This window comes from Mesoplodon densirostris, chromosome 15, assembly GCF_025265405.1.
Source record: "Mesoplodon densirostris isolate mMesDen1 chromosome 15, mMesDen1 primary haplotype, whole genome shotgun sequence".
Lineage (NCBI taxonomy): Eukaryota > Metazoa > Chordata > Mammalia > Artiodactyla > Ziphiidae > Mesoplodon > Mesoplodon densirostris.
Window position 1 is genome coordinate 24818780 of NC_082675.1, and position 21586 is coordinate 24840365.

Genomic DNA, 21586 nt, shown 5'->3' on the forward strand with positions numbered 1-21586 from the left:
GACATCTGACAATCTTGTAGGTGGAAAATGATCTTTTATTTTAATTTTTTCTTTGATTAATAAATTCTTACTCTTTCAATTGTGGCAGATGTCCTTGGGTGGAATAACGCTGGGAATTCTTTCATAAGAAATGACCCTGTGGATGAATTCATTAGAACCCTGGAGAGGGTTGACAACTAGCTGAGAGCAAGGTCTGAGGAGCCCAGAATTCACCTAGGGAAGAGTGCAGAACTGGGATTTGGGGCTTAGCTTGAGGAAGTCAGGCTTGGAGCCCCCAGAGGGATCTGAGGGCAGCCCGGGCAGCAGGAGCAGGTCCTGGCCTGAGAGAGGAGGGAGGGGAGCAAAAATGCAGTGGGTGAGGGAACACATGGAGCCAGGAACCAGGGGTCCAGGACCCTAGTCCCGATCCTGTCCCCTGATTCACTGTAGGACTCACAAGTTCCTGTCCCTCTGAGCCACAGTGTGTCTATCTGACAAGTGAGAGGTGGACTCTGCTCTTCAGGTCCTATGACCATAGAGATGCTTCCAGTACCTGGCACAGGTGGCTGAGGCTGCTGCTTCTCAGTCTCAGCTTTCTCTCCTATAAAATGGAGACAGGGTCCCCAGCCATACCTCGCTGAGTTCACAAGGCTATTGTGAGGTGGTTGTGAGATGAGAGGTGGGAAAGTGCTCTGTGAACAGAAAATAACACTGCAAATATAAGGGCTTGTCTTTCCCCTTTTTATTAGTTAATTTTATGAAGGTACACTTTTTTTTTGTGGTACGCGGGCCTCTCACTGTTGTGGCCTCTCCTGCTGCGGAGCACAGGCTCCGGACGCGCAGGCTCAGCGGCCATGGCTCATGGGCCCAGCTGCTCCGCGGCACGTGGGATCCTCCTGGACTGGGGCAGGAGCCTGTGTCCCCTGCATCGGCAGGCGGACTCTCAACAACTGCGCCACCAGGGAAGTCCTCAACATATGAATTTTAATGAATTTTAGGGGGACACATTCAGACCATAGCATATGTTTTCATTTCTCTTGAGTAAATAGTACAAGTGGAATTGCAGGGTCATAGGCTAGGTGTAGGTTTAACTTCATAAGAAATTGTAGAGTTTATTTTGAATAATGTTTTTGGAGAAGAAGCCAGAGCATTGGATTGGGAGCGCAGATATCAGGCAATGACCATGGACAAATCACCCTTCCTCTTTGAGTCTCAATTTCCACTATAGAACGAAGGGGTGGGTTGGATGCTCTTAACCACTTTCAGCCTGAAGAGTCTATTATCTTACAGGTTGTGGAAATTGGAAACCCAACATATGCCTGATTCAGACATTAAAAGAACTGGCCCTCAAGGCCACTCACATCAGCAGCTCCCTGTGCCCAAGAAGGCATAAGCAGTCCTCCCATATCAGGGCTATGTGGGTGTAATCAAAATGTTAATGACAGTTCTAAGTTGAAGAGGCCTTTGCCCCAAAGAGCTCACAGCTCTTTCACATGAAACAACGACTTTGACTTGACTTTGGAGAATATCTAAGGAAGCTCTCACAAGGAGTGGAAGTGGGAAACAAGTGGGGAGTGACTCAGGATGAGTCAAAACAAGAGATTAAACTGGGAACTGTGATGATTCCTGGCTGGAGAGCAGAGCAAATGGACTTTGTGGTGGCCCACCATTAAAAATGAGGCCTTATGGTTGGATCCATGGCCTAAGCCCATATAAAAAAAAATCTCAGTTTCCTTCTCCACTTTCTTCAAACACAGCCCTGAACCATTTCCTCTCACCCATCAGCAATTTCAGTCTCACCAAGGATCAATTCCTTGTTCTACCTACCTGTCAGAACCAAATTAAAGCTGGAAGGTCGACCAGCAGGTCCTACTCCAATCACAGAATCACCTGGAAGACAAACAGAGATTTCAGGATTTTGCATTTTGAAACATCACATTGGTTCTTTCTTTAAGTGTAGCCAATTTAGAATAGAAGGTTCTTCATCTCAGGCTTTTATTTTGTGCTTTGGGGTTGATATTTGTGTGTACATCTATGTGGGTATATGTTTGTGGGGATGTTTATATGTGTTTGTGTATATATGGTTTCATTTTTATACCTGTTCTATAATACTTTAATCAAAGTCAGCCTAAAACATTAGGCTAAGCCACAGGCCATTGATTGTTGCACCCTTGTCATTCAATGTAATGAGAATGACGCTCTTCTTTTCTTGCTTCCTGGTAGGATTTCCCAAACTTGGAAAAACCCTATTGAAGGGTTTGCCTAAAATCCTTAGAAAATCCCAGGGATCAGAGACACTTGACTAGGATTAGGTTTTTCCTCTTGCTCAGACAGAAGATCATTCTTTAGGGGAGTCTGTGCCTTAATTACTTTGTCTTAGCATTTTTGGTGTCTCAACCAAAAGGACAAATGAATCATCATTTGGAAAAGTGTATGTGTGTGTGTATTAACAGTATTTATTTATAATGACTCTTAAAAATAATTGTTTGTGTGAATGAAGGATGAAGATAGTATTGGGAGATCTTTCATGGGTTGGGGGTGACTATGACCATTAGAAAGCATGTGTAGAAGAAGAAAGCTCTTTCTGGGAAGCCAGTTTTGTGGTTCACTTATCTTTACATTCGTAAGCACTGCCTGGGTAATCAAGTCCATTTCCCTCACTGTACTTTAATCCCAGGGTAGATAATAAAACCAAGCAGGAGCCTGCAGACCTGGGTTTCAGCCCTAGCTCTTCCACCAACAATCTGGGCGATCTTGACAAGGTCTGTTCATTCTCTGGGACTCGGTTTCTCATTTTATAAAAATAAGGTCTTTCCCCATTAGATTGTGTACTCCTACATCTTTGCATCTTGCTGTCTACAGCACCTGAAACAGTGGCAGGCATATATAGGACACTCAGTATATATTTGTTGATCCAGTGAATATATTATGGAGTCAAGTTTGACGATCCCTGAGGTCCCCAAATACTTGAATATTCAGTGATCCTAGTGTAGTGTTCTTCCTTCTTCTCTCTCTCTTTCCCTCCCACCCTCCCTTCTTCTTACTGTCCATTGATCTAATAAATAATACATTCTCATGGTTCATATGTAAGCATATATGGAGAAAGTCTCCCAGTCATCCAAATATTTTCCCTGAAGGCAATAAATTTTGCCAGCTTCTTGTGTATCCAAGAGATTTAAAAATTGTACATGTAAGCAAATATATACCTATATTCTTCCCTTACCCCTGAGATTTTATACTAATTTTAGCATACTATATATTGTTTTGTACACTTTGATTTTTTAACCTAACAAAATATCTTTGAGATCACTACTACATATCAATATACAAGAGCTTTTAAATTAATTTATTTATTTAGTAAATTTATTTATTTATTTATTTTTGGCTGCGTTGGGTCTTCGTTGCTGTGTGCGGGCTTTCTCTAGTTGCAGTAAGCGGGGGCTACTCTTCGTTGCAGTGCGCAGGCTTCTCATTGCGGTGGCTTCTCTTGTCGAGCATGGGCTCTAGGCACGCAGGCTTCAGTAGCTGTGGCACGCGGGCTCAGTAGTTGTGGCTCGCGGGCTCTAGAGCGCAGGCTCAGTAGTTGTGGTGCATGGGCTTAGTTGCCTCACGGCATGTGGGATCTTACTGGACCAGGGATTGAACCTGTGTCGCCTGCATTGGCAGGCGGATTCTTAACCACTGTGCCACCAGAGCAGTCCCTCTTTTTTATTTTTAATGACTTCATATTATTATTCCATTAAATGGATAAACTGTAATATATTTAACCAATCCTTTATGGATGGATTTATGTTGCTTCTAATCTTTGCCCGTTACAAATAGTGCTGCAATAAATAACTTAGAACATAGGTCATTTGCCCTTATGTAAGCCTATCTGTAGCATAAATTCTTAGGAAAAACATGTTAGGTCAAAGGGTATGTGAATATATAATTTTTAAATAGATTTTATTTTTTTAGAGCAGTTTTAGGTTCACAGCAAATTTGAGCTGGAAGTACAGAGTTACCATATCCGCTCCCTCCATGCACAGCCTCTGTCACTGTCAACATTCTGCACCAGAATGGTACATTTGTTAGAATCAATTAACCTACATCGATACCTCATTATCATCCAAAGTCCATAGTTCACATTAGGGCTCACTCTTGGCATTGCACATTCTATGAGTTTTGATAAATATATAATGACATGTATCTACAACTAGAGTATCATACAGAATAATTTCACTGCCTTAAAAATTATCTGTATTCTTCTATTCATCTCCCTTTGCTCTCTAAACCCTGGCAATCACTGATCTTTTTACTGTTTCCATAGTTTTGCCTTTTCCAGAATGTCATATAGTTGGAATTACACAGTATATAGCCTTTTCAGATTGACTTTTACTCATTAATATACATTTAACTTTCCTCCATGTCTTTTCTTGGCTTGATACAATATTTGTTTTTATCACTGAATAATATTCCATTGTTTGGATGTACCACTTACTAAAGGACATTTTGGTTGTTTCCAAGTTTTAGCAATCATGCTATAAATATCTGTATGCAGGTTTGTGTGCAAACATGTTTTCAACTCCTTTGGGTAAATACCTAGGAGCACAGTTGCTGGATTGTATGGTAGGACTATGTTTGGTTTTGTAAGAAACTGCCAAACTATCATCCAAAGTGGGTGCATAAATTTGCATTCTCACCATCAATGAATGAGAGTTTCTGTTGTTCCACATTCTTGTCAGCATTTGGTGTTGTCAGTGTTTTGGATTTTGGTCATATTGTTCGGTGTGTCGTGGTATTTCATTGTTTTAATTTGCAATTCTCCAATGACATATGATGTTGAGCATCTTTTCATATGCTTATTTGTATGTCAGAAGATACCTGTATATTTGAACAGGTGTCTGTTGAGACCTTTTGCCCATTTTCAAATCGAGTTGTTCATTTTCTTATTGTTAAGTTTTAAAAGTTCTTTGTATAGGTTTGGTTAACAGTTCTTTTTTTTTTTTTTTTTTCTTTTTGCGGTATGCGGGCCTCTCACTGTTGTGGCCTCCCCCGTTGCGGAGCACAGGCTCCGGACGCGCAGGCTCCGGACGCGCAGGCTCAGCGGCCATGGCTCACGGGCCCAGCCGCTCCGCGGCATATGGGATCCTCCCAGACCGGGGCACGAACCCGTATCCCCTGCATCGGCAGGCGGACTCTCAACCACTTGCGCCACCAGGGAGGCCCTGGTTAACAGTTCTTTATCAGATATGTCTTTTACAAATATCGTCTCCCAGTCTGTGACTTGTCTCCTCATTCTCTTGATATAATTTTGATAGATGTTCTCAAATTACTCTGTTAAAGTTGGTACCAATTTATACTTTCAACTGTAATGTGTGAGAGTAAATGTTTCCTCTATGACTCAATGTATTATCAATTTATTTGTGATTTTTTCCCAGTCTGATAGGTAAAAAATAGTATCTTACTGTAGTTTTAATTTCCATGTACTTTATTAAAGAGAGACTGGGTATCTTTTAGTATGTTTATGTGCCATTTGTATTTTCTTTTTTTTTTAATTTTTATTTTTGGTTGCATTGGGTCTTCATTGTTGTATGCAGGCTTTCTCTAGTTGCAGTGAGCAGGGGCTACTCTTCATTGTGGTGTGTGGGCTTCTCATTGTGGTGGCTTCTCTTGTTGCAGAGCATGGACTCTAAGCTTGCAGGCTTCAGTAGTTGTGGTACTCGGGCTCAGTAGTTGTGGCTCATGGGCTTTGCTGCTGCGTGGCATGTGGGATCTTTCCACACCAGGGCTCGAACCCGTGTCCCCTGCATTGGCAGGCAGATTTTTAACCCCTGCGCCACCAGGGAAATCCTGTATTTTCTTTTATATGAACTGTTTCTATTTGTTGTTCATTTTTCTGTTAGGATTGGTTCTTACATTGCTGTGGATGGTGAAACTATGGATAAACAAATCCTGTGGGCCAGTTTAGAGCAGAGCTCAGTATTCTCAAAAATCTCCTCTCTATACTCTTCATTTTTGCCCAGTTCTTTGCATCTTGGATCCATTCACTGCCCAGCATCATCTGTGGCTCAAGGTCCTGAATTTTCAGTGACTCTGTTTCTGCTGTTTTGTTTTTTTTTTTTTTTGCGGTACGCGGGCCTCTCACTGCTGTGGCCTCTCCTGTTGCGGAGCACAGGCTCTGGACGCGCAGGCTCAGCGGCCATGGCTCACGGGCCCAGCCGCTCTGTGGCATGTGGGATCTTCCCGGACCGGGACACGAACCCGTATCCCCTGCATCGGCAGGCGGACTCTCAACCACTGCGCCACCAGGGAAGCCCTCTGCTGTTTTGACTGATGTTACGGTTGTTCCACATTTGATACTGAGTGTGAGTTTTACCCAAATTGAATACTCCCTTCCTTCCTAGGATTACCACTCTGGGAAATCCCATTCTTTTTAGTCAGCAATACCTTAAGGTCTTGTAAATATATAATCCTTTTACTGATACATGCCAACTGTTATCATGAAATAGCACAGAGTTACTCATCTTTATAAGTGTTTTGAAATTCCCTTTAACTCAATCCTACTGCCATTGTTACAATGGGGTCACTGTTATGTCACAGTATCTCTGATGTCCGGTGTGTCATGCAGGTAGAAAGTGTGACATCCAGAACAGGAAACAGACCTAATTCAGGTTGGAGCTCTTTCACTTATCTATCAGTCCATCTATCACCCATCAATCCACTCATCCATCCACTATTCATCCATCCATCCATCCGTCCATCCATCCATCCACCCACCCATCTTGTGATTGCTCTTATTTCAAAGAGGATCAAAAAATAACTCCACACCCATGTCCATAGCAGCATTTGTAACAATGGCTGAAAGGTGAAAGCAACTCGAATGTCCATTAGTGAATGAATGGATAAAAAAATGTGGTCTATTTACATAATGGAATGATTCAGCCTTTAAAAGGAAGGATATTCTTTTTTAAACATCTTTATTGGAGTATAATTGCTTTACAGTGGTGTGTTAGTTTTTGCTTCTGCTTTATAACAAAGTGAATCAGCTATACATATACATATATCCCCATATCTCCTCCCTCTTGCGTCTCCCTCGCATTCTCACTATCCCAGCCCTCTAAGTGGTCACAAAGCACCGAGCTGATCTCCCTGTGCTATGCAGCTGCTTCCCGCTGGCTATCTATTTTACATCTGGTTGTGTATATAAGTCCATGCCACTCTCTCACTTTGTCCCAGCTTGCCCTTCCCCCTCCCTGTGTCCTCAAGTCCATTCTCTATGTCTGTGTCTTTATTCCTCTCCTGCCCCTAGGTTCTTCCTAACCTTTTTTTTTTTTTTTTTTTTTTTAGATTCCATATATATGTGTTAGCATATGGTATTTGTTTTTCTCTTTCTGACTTACTTCACTCTCTATGACACTCTATGTCCATCCACCTCACTACAAATAACTCAATTTCATTTTTTTTATGGCTGAGTAATATTCCACTGTATATATGTGCCACATCTTCTTTATCCATTCATCTGTCAATGGACACTTAGGTTGCTTCCATGTCCTGGCTATTGTAAATAGAGCTGCAATGAACATTGTGGTACATGATTTGTCTCATCTTTGATGATGGTCTGTTTCCCCTACTGGGCTGGAAGCCCTGTGAGGAAGGTAAGAGCCCTGTGAGTCTTGTTCACAGCTGTATCCCTAGAGTCATCGCACATGACCTGGCACATAGAAGCTGCTCTTTTGTTGTAAGAGTGAATGAATGAATGAATGCCTTTTATGGTCTCTCCCTGGCTGCCACCCATCCCTTTCCTTCTCTGGCCACCTATGTTCTGCTGTCCTAGAAAAATCAAAGAACAGCTTGGTCCCTCCTTTGAGGTCCTTTAGCCCTTCCAAGCCTTCCTCCCACTCACACTTTGGATTTGCTCATTTCCACAGACTTCACTTTTAGAACCAGGCATGGGCTGGCAGCCTGCAGCTGGTGGTTAAAGGCTGGACTTTTCCTGTGGGTGGGCTCACTTCCAGACCAGATTGGAAGTTCCCTGAGGGCAGGGACTCTGCTTGGCACAGAGTCAGGTGAAAAAGCTTTGCTGAATGTGGGAACCAATGGACACAGATGGAAGGCAAGCTGCTCCAAGCTGTGGCTGACTGCTGAGCTCTAAGTCATGGGAGGCATCCACAGTGAAGAGCCCCTGCTTCCAAGATCCCCAAATGGGGAATTTCTTCTTCCTGTGGGCAGGTGTTATGATGGGCCCTTATACACTTTACAGTCCTGGGGGATGGATGGGGGAAGTGGGGACAAACAAGCACTGAAGAGGCAGGTGGGCAGTGGCCCTCAGAGGCAGCAAGGTGCAAAGGAATGGGCTGCTTGACTTTAAGCAGTGGATGGATGTCTGATGGTGGGCAGGGAGGGCCTGAGGCAGAATAGCATCCTGGCGGGTTTGGATGGTCCTTCCCCTTCCCTCATCTCATCATCTAGCAAGGGTCCCCTCTCCAAAGTGGCTGCTCTGGGGCCTCCAGCACCAGCCCCTGAGAGCATCCAAACCCTCCTCTGAACTAGGCCTGCCTTGGTCTGGGCTGCATGGTCACCTCTGTCACTGGCTCACTGTGTGACCTTTGGTGAGTTGTGCCTCTTTTCACGGTCATCTCTGTTCTGAGCCTTGACTTCCAAATTAGACATGTGTTTCCAGATGGGTAGGCTGAGCCCCCAGAAAGGGCTAGGGTTTGATGAGTTCCTTGGAAGGGATTCTGTAGTATCTTTCCTCCCTCCCACCTGCCTTGGAAGGGCCCCAAATAACATTACTGGGTGAGGCACAGGGCAAGGAAATAGCTCCCAGTGGGATCCTTTTTCCCAGTCTCAGTTCCTTCTTCCTTACAGCTGGGGTAACAGTGCCCCTGGGCGCTGTAGGCTGTAGAGGGAGAGGCAGAAAGGTGGATGGGTGAGTGGTCATCCCACTCACCGATGAGTGGCCAAGATACTGCCATCATGCTGAATTTTTTTCCATCAACATCCAGCAACTTCTGGTTCTCCCCAGAATGTTCTCCATGGAGACCAAGAACTTGGCTGATTCCTGGAAAGTCCCGCACTCATTTTACACATGGAGAAGCCAGGTCCACAGAGAACACAAGACTGGTCCAACGGCAGGTGGCAGGTGATCTGAAGCTTCTAGACGCCCAGCACCAGGAAGCCTGGCTCCTCAGTGGAGCCGCTGGAGCCCTGGCCTGGGTGTGGCCACACAGCAGGCCAGGCGAGGCTGCCCAGTGCCCAGTGCCGGTGCGGGAGCACAGTGGGCCTTTGTGCTAGGAGGGCACCACCCCCTGGCCGGCCCCACCCCGCTCGAGGGAGAGTGCTTATCTACCCGCCCACCTCCCCACCAAAGCTCTGCCAGCTCCTCCTTGTTCTGCACTCAGAGCTGCTCCCCGACGGCGCAGCGCTGGGGCTCCTGCAAGACAGCACTGCTGCCAGACTTCACGGGTCCCCTCCCCGGGGCTGATCATTAACCCGGAGACCATATAAGGAGCGAGTGGCCTGGGCTGGAGGGACGCATTGCGGCCGCCGTCATGGACAGTAGCACCTGGAGCCCCGCGACCACTGCCACCGCCGAGCCCCTCAAGTCCTACGAGCGCATCCGCAATGCGGCCGACATCTCTGTCATCGTCGTCTACTTCGTGGTGGTGATGGCTGTCGGGCTGTGGGTATGTAGGGGTCCTGAAACGCGGGCTGAGGGGGCAAGGGCCAAGGGGAGGGAGGAGGGGGCACACGGAGGAGCCACCGCCTTGGTGAACTGCAAGGAGGAGAAGGTGGGCTGAAGGGTGTGTGGAGCCGAGTGGAAATGACTTGGAAATGTTTGAGAGGAGTTCAGGGGGCTCCGTGTGAGGTGAGGGGCCAAGCAAGGGTGAGCAGAAGTGGGGGTGCTGGCCAGTGCCCGAGGAGGCTCCGCCACGCCGGCTCTGTGAGCAGAGAAGGAGAGTGAGAGATTGGAGAGGCTGGGGGCTGGGGGTGTGAAGGGCAGGAGAGGACCAGCTGGTAGCTGCAGGAAGGATCCCAGGGCTTGGGAAATGAGCCCCATGGAGGTGACTACTGTCCTGCCTCTTAGTCATCCAGTTTCAGAGGGGAAAGAAGCAGGGTAGATCCGGAAGGACACCAGCCTCTGCCAGCTGCAGGTGCTGTGGGGCAGCCCAAGGCAGAGGGGCTGCCCTGCGTCCCCCACCTGGGAGAGGTCTTGTGCCCTGGGATCTAGGGGCTGGAGTGAGTGAGAGCTGAAAAGCTGGGCCCAGGAAGAGGAGGAGGAGGAGGAAGACTGGAGGGTGGCCTGGTGCTGGGGAGAGGGAAATGCGTGTGGCTCCCTTTTGGGACTATGGGGACGCACCAAAACAGAGAAACTTGTTCTTAGCAGTCTTGAACTTGGAAATTTCACTTGTGACAGATGCTGGCACACCTAGCAACTGGAAGAGAGGTATTTTAAGTGTGAACATATTCCAGTCACTCTCAAAGGCTTTCATGGGGGACCACAGGCCAGGAGGCTTGGGTGCTAGCAGGTGGTTGAAGTCCTTTGACTTAGAGGAGAGGAGGGTGAGCATTAACCCCTTCATGGCCAAGAGGTTTTTTTTAGAGATAAAAGGAAGTGTTGATTTTTAAACAGAAAAAGATAATTGTAGAAACCAGATGTGACTGAAAGCCTAAAGTTTCACAGGGAATCTGTGTGGCTGATTCTTGCTCAGTACTCTCAGCTTCCCAGACATGGTGGAAAGTCCAGCCAGGAGCCAGGGTTCTCAGGTTTAGCACTGGCTTTGACACGTTCCAGCCTAGCGATGTTGGTAACCCCACTCAGTCTCAGTTTATTGAAATGTGCAATGGATACAATCTTACCTGTTCTATGACACCCCATGTGGTTGTGATTATCTGCAGAGATGTATCTGAAAGCTCCTTATGGACTCTAGGAGTCTTTTTTAGTACTATTATCTTTTGCCCTCCAGGATATGAGCCAGGCCCTGAATGATTTTTGTCCTTTTAAGTAAAATGGACAAAAGTTGTCAGTTGGGTAGGACATCTTCAAAAAAAGCCACAAGGAGGGCAGGAATGCCAATCCCCACTTTACAGAATGAAAAACTGAAGCCCCAGGTGGTTGTGATTTGCCTGAGGTTGCAATACATGGAACTCGGGTCTCTTGACTCTCGTTTTTCCATGGCACCACGTGTTTTGCCACCTCGCCTGCCTTCCTCCCCTGACCCTAGCTTGTAAGTGCTGCAGGCAAGATGGGAATCCATCATCTGCTGGATGTGCTGTACTGCCTGTTTCCCAGACAATTGCTGATAATCTCCGTTCCCCTAACCAATCTCATTTTAGCCCTACTAGTCCTCATGATTATGGTGTTTGCACCGAATTAGTATCACTTGTCTTGTTAAATGCTACTTAATGAGCCTGCTAGTGTTTGTCTACATTTAGTCTTCCCTCATTAGTCAGTGCCTCTAAACCCTGATCATATAACGTGCTGGATTTCTTCCAGTTTACATTCCTTTTTTTCTATTGGAGTGTCAAGAGTGGCTTGGTTCAGGGACAGGCATCCTGCCTCCTGCATGATCCCTGGGCTGCAGAGACAGAGTGATCCAGGCCCTCTGTCACCATCCCCACCTCCCTAAGACACTGTCCTTTCTGGGAATACCCTCTCCATGGTCCTTATCACACCTTGCACTGCTGTGACAGTGTCCCGGTGGTGCTGAGTTTCTTCTTTCTTCATGTATTTTCATAAAGTGAGGGCCTAAGTTTATCGCATTCAACCCTCTTCATCCTATTCTCAAGTCTCTTGTTTAAACCACCTGACAAAATCATCTTGACAAATTGTTAGCACTTCACTTGAATACTTCCAGCAGAAACTTATCCCAGTGGTGCTATTTCCATCTCTGGACAGTTCTGATGGTGAGGAAATTCTTCCTGGTACTGAGCTCAGATCTGACGTCCTGGAGCTTCTCCCAAACATCACATTGTACACCTTAAATATATACAATTTTTATTTGTCAAATATACAACAATAAAGCTGGAAAAATTTTGTAATTTGATAACACAAAGTAAAAAAGTTGTAAGGGCTGTGAATGAGGTATAGATGGAGTTTGCTAGATGTCCACAGGAGAGAGAGATCATTTTTTGGGGGGGTTGGCGGGGAGGCTGTAGGGGAGGAGGTGTGGGGCAGTGTCTGGTAAGGTTTCATGGGGAAGGTAGTGTTTGAGGGGCCTTGAAGGATGGGTATGCAGGAGATGAGGGTATGAACATTCCACAGAGGAAAAGCCTCTGTATAGATACACCTCTCCTCACCTTTTATCCACCCCCGATATCTTTGCTGAATTGTCCAGCTTCCTACCTAGTCTTTACACTAACATTCTTTCTCTAAGCTCTTCATTTCTGAGACCAACTTGGAAGTGTTATGTCTGGGCCCCATACCCTCTTTTCCTGTCCCTCCAACCATGCCTGGAGGGTATCAACCTGCTTCGACTTCAGAATGACCTTCAGAATGGTCTTTCCCTGACCAACTGCCAGAGCCTGATTTCTTGGAACTTATTTTTGTTTCAGCCCTAGCTACCTCCCCTGCTCCTTGGGGCTGTTGGTCCCCTTGCTATTCCCAGAAAAACCACTACAGAGGCCCTAAGACTATGACCTATGGAAGGCTCCCTGCCAGGAGTCCAGAAAGATCTGAGCCATGCTCTCCCTGGCACTGCGTAGCGCACAGGGGGATCAACAAATCTGTGTTAATTGTCTGTCAAATATAGGTTCCTGCCTCCGTCTTCTGAGCTCCAAGGAAGTAAGGAATGTGGAAGTGTTTCAGAAAGTGAAGTGGGTTGAAGAAAGTGCACGTATATGGGGGATGGGTGTGATCCTCTTGGCTGGCAAGGTTACTCGTTCTAGTTTTCTATTAAATTTTTGACACTTCCTCCCCAGGCCATGTTCTCCACTAATCGTGGGACTGTTGGAAGCTTCTTCTTGGCAGGACGAAGTATGGTGTGGTGGCCGGTAAGTTTTCTCTGAAATACTATTTGCTGAACTACAATATTCCCCATAGGAGGCTATTTTCTTGTTGGCTTTGGGTGATGGTTATTCTTTCTTCTTGCCTTAGATCCCTGATAATGGGTCACCTGCTCTCCAGGTCTCTGGGCACCCTTAATCTCTTGCGGTAAGGGAATAGCCTTTAAATAAATAACACTTGGGGCTTCCCTGGTGGCACAGTGGTTGAGAGTTCGCCTGCCGATGCAGGGGACACGGGTTCGTGCCCTGGTCTGGGAAGATCCCACATGCCGCAGAGCGACTAGGCCCGTGAGCCATGGCCGCTGAGCCTGCGCGTCCGGAGCCTGTGCTCCGCAATGGAAGAGGCCACAACAGTGAGAGGCCCGCATACCGCAAAAAAAAAAAAAAAAAAAAAAAAAGTAAATAAATAACGCTTGGAATTTTTTCAAGGGATAAACAGAGGAAAGACTTCACAAGGAGGACAGTGTGGAGAAGCAAAAACAGCACACAGTCCGAGGTGATCTTGGGCAAGTCTGAGATTCCACTTCTCTTTCTATAAAATGGGAGTTGGTAATATTTGCCTTCCAGGAGTATGATGAGAAGCAGAGACTGCTTGTGGGGTGGAAACTCAATAAATAGTAGCTCTTTTGCTACCTTTTTGCTACTTTAAGACCCACAGAGGAGAGACTTTATCTCTCCTACCTCAGGAGCCTAACACAGTGCCTGATACACAGGAGACCCTCAATAAACATTTGTAGAGTGGCTGGAGAAGGAGCCCCCTACTGTCCCCAGTTACAGTTTTCTTCATCTCTTGGTGGATTTTGTATTTTGTATAAATGTGAGGTGTTTTCCCTGACACTTGCACATAGGCAGAAGTATCCCAATCAAAGGACGTGTGCATGGATGGAAGAGAAACTGGAAGGGCCCTTCCATCCTAACAGCACAGGGCTCTGCTGGGTTATCAGTCAGCCCAATGATTATTTCAATCCAGAGTTCTCATCGAAACCACTGGTTGACCAGATTGGCCAAATTGTGAAATTCTTTGGGTGTAAGATACAAGCAGAACTGACTGGTGAAAGGGGCAGGGGTAATGAAGTGTACATACAATGAGAAGGGAGCGACAGCTATGGAGGAAGAGAAGCAAGAAAGTGGACACTGTCACTGTCGTATACACAGAACAGAGGGAAGGTAGGAGGAAATCATGCCACTTCCTGCACTTGGCCTTTGATCAGCTATTTGGGGATGGATTTTAATATTTGGCATCTTCACAGTTGTTAATGTTATCCCTGAAGCCATTTCTGCTTTACCCTTGGCCAAGAATACTGGGCAGATCCTGACTTCTGTGGTGGGTCCCTCATGGTGGTCTCTCCTGATACATTTTATCTTCTCCTGCTTTGGACTTTGGTGCTTTCCTAAAACCTGGTGTTGGATAGGCAGCTCTGATCACAAAGTTCAAGGCAAGGTTGGAGTAGTTCCTCTAGAACTGCACTGTCAGATATGGTAGCCATTAATCACATTGGCTTTTTAAATTGAAATTAAAATAAGATAAAAAATTTATTTCCTCAGTCACACTAGCCATATTTCAAGTGCTTAATAGCTACATGTAGATGGTAGCCACCATATTGGACACTGCAGATATAGAACATTTCCATCATTTTAGAAAGTTCTATTGGACAGTGCTGCTGTACAGATTTCACAGCCAAGACTGGCATGAAATCTCAGTGGACTTGAGATTTTCTGAATTAGAAAACTGAATAGGACCTTGAAGTTTACTTTAGTTGTTTGGAAACCAGTGTACCCCCACTCCATCTAATGATTCAGTGCCCCCAAGAGTAAGCCTGCCATCCAGGCTGTTCATCCAGCCTTGGTTTGCATCCTGACCTCTTTTCTCTTCCTTTGTCCCTCTTTAACAGGAAACTCGTATCTCTTCATGTAAACTTTCTAGGGCTGATTTATTGGGGATAAGGCCTTAGCTTCCAATCTCTGGGTCTTGGAGAAGCCAACAAGAAGGCAGAGGCATGGGGCAGAACCACCCGTAGGAGATATACATTTTGGGCTAGGCCTGGGAACACATCACATCTTAACCAGTGATGATGTCTTTCTTCCTGATGGCACCTGGGTTTGGATCTGGGCTGAGAGTTGGGTGATTAGAGGATTAGCTCCACCCAAAACAGGTAAGATTCAATGGTTCATGTGGGGTTTCCAGTGGGTGTTGTTTTCCTTACTCATGTCTCGGATTATTCTAACCAACAGAGAAACATGGCATCATTCCACTTTTGTGCAGAAGTCCCTGCTTCCTTGATGAGGCTGAAATTTGACTTTTCTTCCTCCAACAACAGTTTCCATATAAGGCTTCACGAGATTACATTAATGGTTCATAAACCTGCCCATGTATCTGAGTCACCTGGATGTGCTTTCTAAAAATACAGATTCCTGGGCCTCGCTCCAGACCTCCTAGATTAAAAAACCTTGGAAGAGGGCCCCAAGAATCTGCATTTAAAAAAAGCATTCCCAGGTGCTTTTGATGATCAGGAAGGCTTGATAATCACTGGTTTGGGTAGACTCTTACCTATCTGGTCAGATTTACCAAGAATATCCACATCTATTAGGGATCCTGGCAAGGGGGATTCTTTTTTTTTTTTTTTTTTTTTTTTTTTTTTGCGGTATGCGGGCCTCTCACTGTTGTGGCCTCTCCCGTTGCGGAGCACAGGCTCCGGATGCGCAGGCCCAGCGGCCATGGCTCACGGGCCCAGCCGCTCTGCGGCATATGGGATCCTCCCAGACCGGGGCACGAACCCGTATCCCCTGCATCGGCAGGCGGACTCTCAACCACTGCGCCACCAGGGAGGCCCAAGGGGGATTCTTGAATGGGGATACAATGACCTCTAAGTCCCTCCCAACTCTGAAAATGCTCTAATTCTAGAAAATTCTAGAGTAGAATGAGTATGGGCTTTGAAGTCAGCTCATCTGACCTGCCTCATTTACTAGTTGTATGACCTTGGGGAAGTCACTGAACTTCTCTGAGCTTCAGTTTCTCCTCTATAAAATAGGAGAATAATATGTACTTTGGAGGGTTCTTGTCAGGATTAAATGAGATTATGCATGTGCAGCACTCAGCACTGTGCTTGGCAGGTGCTCAGTAAATGGGAACATTAACAAATGGAAGGAAGTTTAAGAGTGTCAGGGCATCTTACCCCTAAGATGCCCTGACACTCTGAAACTTCCTTCCATTTGTTAATGTTCACAGACCTACGAGAGAATAGACTTGAGGATATAGGGAGGGGGAAGGGTAAGCTGTGACAAAGTGCGAGAGTGGCATGGATATATATACACTACCAAACGTAAAATAGATAGCTAGTGGGAAGCAGCCGCATAGCACAGGGAGATCAGCTCGGTGGTTTGTGACCACCTAGAGGGGTGGGATAGGGAGGGTGGGAGGGAGGGAGACGCAAGAGGGAAGAGATATGGGAACATATGTATATGTATAACTGATTCACTTGGTTATAAAGCAGAAACTAACACACCATTGCAAAGCAATTATACTCCAATAAAGATGTAAAAAAAAAAAGAGTGTCAGGGCAACACCCCAGCTGGCACTTGTCTGGTGCCCAGTAAATGGAAGCTAGCATTTATGTGAAGATATTGCTACCACATCACTTAAATTTAACTTTCACATTGACTGTGTGAGTATATGAACACGATTTATATGTAATTTATTTATACTACTGTAAGTCATCAATTCCAGCTACACATTGACCACATTTTTACAGTTCTGAGATTGACTGTGTCTGACAGTCAGTGGCATGCCATACTTTAAGTGGCAATGTTTTTTCTTTCTTCGTGCTCCGTGGTATGTCTTACAATAGTTGGTGTTTTTGATTCAGTAAAGTATGGTTATATTCTAAGGTAGTAGTTTTTATCTTTTATTTATTTATTTTACATCTTTATTGGAGTATAATTGCTTTACAATGTTGCGTTAGTTTCTGCTGTATAACAAAGTGAATCAGCTATACGTATACATACATCCCCATATCCCCTCCCTCTTGCGTCTCCCTCCCACCCTCCCTATCCCACCCCTCTAGGTAGTCACAAAGCACTGAGCTGATCTCCCTGTGCTATGCAGCTGCTCCCCACTAGCTATATCTGTTTTACATTTTGTAGTGTGTATATGTCAGTGCTACTTTCTCACTTCGTCCCAGCTTACCCTTCCCCCTCCCCGGTAGCAGTCTTTAAAAATATTTTCACTACAACTCTTAGGCACTGTAGAAATGCCTCAGGGGCTGCCCTCACTCTCCTTCCCAGCAACCCATCTTTTATTTATTTTATATGAGGGGAATCTGCTAAGATTTTGTTTGAGGGCAAGGTTCTGCTGACTTACAAAATTTAAAAACTGCTAATTTAGAAGAAAAATAAGCATGATGATTTCCATTCTAAAATTTGAAATGATTTAAAAACTATTGTAGTACACACTTGAAAGAACAAGGCATGCAAGAAAATGCAAATCAAACTACTTTCTCTCCAAAATTGAAAAATAGTTTAAACTGCATCAAAACTATATTTCAGAAAGGATATATTTCTTTCTTTTTTTTTTAAATGGATATGGCTGCCTTCTGCAGTCCCCAAATTGGAACGTGTGGTTTGACCAGTTCAATTGCACTTCTGGGTGCAAAGGAGAAGCACACGCGTGGGAAATATGGGGCACCCCCCCAAGGTTTTAGGGACATTTGAGGGACCCACACCCTGGTGGGGAGGAGAGGTTTGGGGACCTCTCTTGGGTGGATGCGTGCCTCTCTCAGCTGTCCTCGTCCTTGCTCAGGCCATTGTGCTGATGTTGGCCAGGCTGGAGGGGATCCTTCTGGGTAGGCATTCAGAGAAAAATACCTGAATAGGTAGTGCAGATAATTGGGGCCTGCCAAGACATTCTGTATTTTCTTTCTTTCTTTTTTTTTTTTTGGCCGCGGGGCATGTGGGGTCCTAGTTCCCTGACCAAGGATAGAGCCCGTGCCCCCTGCAGTGGAAGCGCAGAGTCTTAACAACTGGACTGCCAGGGAATTCACAAAACTATGCTTCTAAATTTCCCTTTGGATTAAAATACAAAGTCAGTTTAAGCCTGTCATCGGTCTATAAGTTTATAACCAGAATATCTGTCCTCAAATGTGCTGGCCCAAGGAGGACATCACAGGGGCCACAGGCTCTTGGAACTGACATTTCTCTCAGCCTCCAAGGGGACACTTTGCCTCCTTCATCTGCCTTTAGCCCTGTTGCTTTTTGCTGTAGGATGCATGAGCAACCAGAGAAACTTCGGAAAGATAGTCCCAGGGGATTTTTAGGAGGAAAGGACTTGTATTGACCTTGGATTGATACACCTGAGGCCCTGAGGGCTTGGATAGTCACCCATGAGAAAAGCACGTGGAAATCAGAGCTCATAATATCTGAAAGAAGATTGGATAAGGGAGACGCCAGTTGGGGGGCATTCCTGGGGGCTTCAGTGACTTTGAATGCGGCAGTTGTGACCTGTTACAGGTGGAGATCCAGGCACTCTGGAAAAAGACCCCATTCCTAAAAAGTTAATGAGACCAAGAGGGAGAAATAGTTTGTGCTTGGCCTACGGATAGAAGTGAGGGACCATTGGGAGGAGGAGCAAGGACTCCAGGGCTGGGTAAAGGAAGGTCAGCTCACAAAGAGGGCCAGGCAGGGAGGGCCCCAGAAACCTGAATCACATTGAGGCAAGCCAAGCCAGCTGAGAAACACGAAACCTTGTGAGTAAAATGAAACCTTACGTAATTGTGGGCTGGCACTATGGTTTGGTGCCTTTGATGAACAACTGCCTGGGTGCTGTGCTGTAATGATTCTTTGAGGATGTGGGAGACGTGAAAGCAGGAAAGTGAGCTTTGATGAGGAAATTCTCCATGCCTTGGCTAGTGGCAGCAGAAATTACTTAGAGATATAGAGCCCCAGGTACACAGCCCCATGGAGAACTTTTGTTTTGGAGGAGTGTTTGGTCACACCAGCCAGGACCACTGGCAGAGCCAGGTCCATGGGAGCAACAAGTACAACAGGGCTCAGCCAACCCTTCAACAACCCCCAAGGCATTTTCAGACATTTCAGAAGTAAGTATTCTAAAGGGAGTGGGGACCTCACAAGGAGCCAGAGGACTTGCTTTGTCCTAGATTTGTGACGTCAGGCAAATCATCAGCCTCTCTGAGTCTCAGAGAGTCTCCTTAGTGTGGGAAACAGTAAAACTGAGATCTCAAAGCCTCTTCCAGGACTAAAATGCTGAGATTTCACACCACAGAGGAAGGAACAAGCATGGGGGAAATGGGTGTGTACATGCGAGCCAGTCCATCGCCAGTGGAAATGTGATGGCTGTGTGTCTCTCAATAGCCACAGTTTCTTTCCTTCCTTTACTATTAAAGAATCATCAGAGAGGAGTATATCACAGTGGTTTAGGTCATGGGTTGACAAACTTTCTTTGCAGAGGCCCACAAAGTAAATATCTCTGTCACAACTATTAAACTCTGCTGCTGTAGCATGAAAGCAGCCATGGACAATACATAGATGGATGGGCATGGCAGTGTTCCAGTAAAACTCTATTTATAAAAACAGGAGGATGGCCAGATTTGGCCCATAGGCTCTAGTTTGTTGACCTCTTGTTCAGGTCTGGGCCAGGCTGCTTGGGTTCAAATGCAGCCTCTGCCCCTTACTAACTGTGTGACCCTGTTTGAGTTACTGAACATCTGTGTGCCTTACATTTGTTTTCTTATAACAGAGATAACAGTACTTACCTGAGGTTGTTTTGAGGATGCACACTCAGTCTCAGAACAGAACCTGGCACACAAACTCTCAGGTTTAGCTCTTGTTCTTTTATCAATCATCTATCTGATTGAATCCTCAGTGATCCAGCAAGAATGACGATTAACCCCATGGGTTGCCCAAGTTCACACAAGATAACAGTAGAGCTAGGGTTCTCCCTGTTCTTCTGGTTACTCAGGTCTCTTTTTCCTTATCCTTTGAGATGGAAATTTATGAGATCTATAGGTACAGTCTACAGGTTTCTCTGAAAACCAAGACATTATTTCATTTAGGTTTGACCAGAGACCCTGATGGAAATTTTCTCTGAGGAGAGAGGACAGCTTCTCATACTTCTTAGACTCTTTTGAGTAAAATGTATCTGATTAAGTCTCTAAAACCTAATGATCAGATCAAAGTTCAGCCACTTAAGATGCTACTGGAGTGGCCACCGGGAGGCCTGGAAGAGCCTGGCAGGCCTAAGACCTAGGTGAGAACTCATGAATGAAAGAGGAAGAGCAGGAACAAGGCGAATGGACATAGGAGAGGCAGAGAGCTCACCAAGGGAGCAAGGTTCGGGAAGATGTGAGATGGGAGACAGACAAGTAAGTACTTGACCTTCATAAGCCTGGGTAGAAGTGACTGCCAATTCCAGGTGGCCCTGTCTTCCTGCTCTGATTGCACGTAGCTGTGTGTGCTTTCATTTGTCCCAGGGTTGAGCCTGTGTTTTTCTTAATCTTTTTTTTTTTTTTAATCTCTTCCACCACCTAGGCCAGGGCCTTGCATCTAGTATGTGCTGAATTAAAGGAATGAGAGGGAGAAGAGGGATATGTCCCCAGACCCTCATACTGGATCCCTTTGTTGATGTCACCTGAGCCCTCAGCCTGCATTCTGCTCTCTGGTGCAGTGACTACACTGTGTAGGTGGTAGAAAGAATTCAGGAGGTTAGGAGGGTGCTGAGTCCAAGTGAAAGGCTGCTTCCAGCAGTGCTCCACGTTTCTGTTCCTATGTACACAGAACATTTTTTCCTTTAGTTTTTTTTTTTTTTTTTCTCCTTGGCTCATGGTAGTAAAACTGGAAAACCAAGCCTGGCCCTAATCAGGGTCCCTGATGTCAGCCCAGATTGGACTCCTTGGTAAAGTCTGGTGTGGCCATGCTTCATCACTATCTCAAACATTTGGTTTCTCTCAGTTTAAGTCAAGATTTTGTAAAACTTGTCAGTTCCCATATATCTGTGTCTCCTTTGTGGTGAGAGTTTTTTGCTTAGCATGCCAGTGACTGCCTTACTCTCGAAGGACCAGTTCTTTCTCTTCCTCCTCCTCTTTCTTCTCTTCCTTCTCCTCCTCTTCCTCCCCTCTGCTTTCCTCCTCCTCTTGCTCTCTCCCCCGCATCCTTCCCTCTCTCTCTCTCTTTGGTGGACCCATTTCCCTCCAATTCTTCAAGGCTTGGTCTCCTCTGAGGAGTTTCTCTGATTCATGCACAGGCACTCACCATCCCATGTATCCTTTGTGTTCCGAGGCCTCAGTTGACTGGTGTGTAGCCAAGTTCCTGTCATCTAGTTTGTACCTAAGCTCCTGGCTTCTCCTTTCCCTCTGGCTGTCTTCCCAGCATTCTCTAACACATTAGCACTTCTGCCAACAGAGAAAGGGAAAAGTAAGTTATAATCAATATCTCTAGTTGGTTGAGGTCAGAAGAGTGCTGAAACTATCAGCCGTGATGAAGTCTTTGGATTGTTCATGTTAGAAATGTGTCTGGGCTTTCCCTGTCTACCAGTGGCATGGAACATTTTGAGTTGGCTGCAGCTATATGTTTGTTTTGGATAAACTGTATGCAAGGGAGATGATTTGGAGTT

The 21586-nt window shown here is 45.7% G+C and overlaps 1 protein-coding gene across 2 annotated transcripts in view; it reads left to right on the plus strand.

Annotated features, from left to right (window-relative positions):
* The first annotated feature begins 9512 nt into the window (after positions 1-9512).
* The window catches only part of SLC5A1 (solute carrier family 5 member 1), a 54606-nt gene continuing 42532 nt past the window's right edge, over positions 9513-21586 (plus strand). For both annotated transcript variants that reach the window (XM_060118190.1, XM_060118189.1), the window contains exons 1-2: positions 9513-9647; positions 12883-12954. In XM_060118190.1, coding sequence (XP_059974173.1) covers positions 9513-9647; positions 12883-12954 — 207 coding nt within the window. The remainder of the gene's footprint in view (positions 9648-12882; positions 12955-21586) is intronic.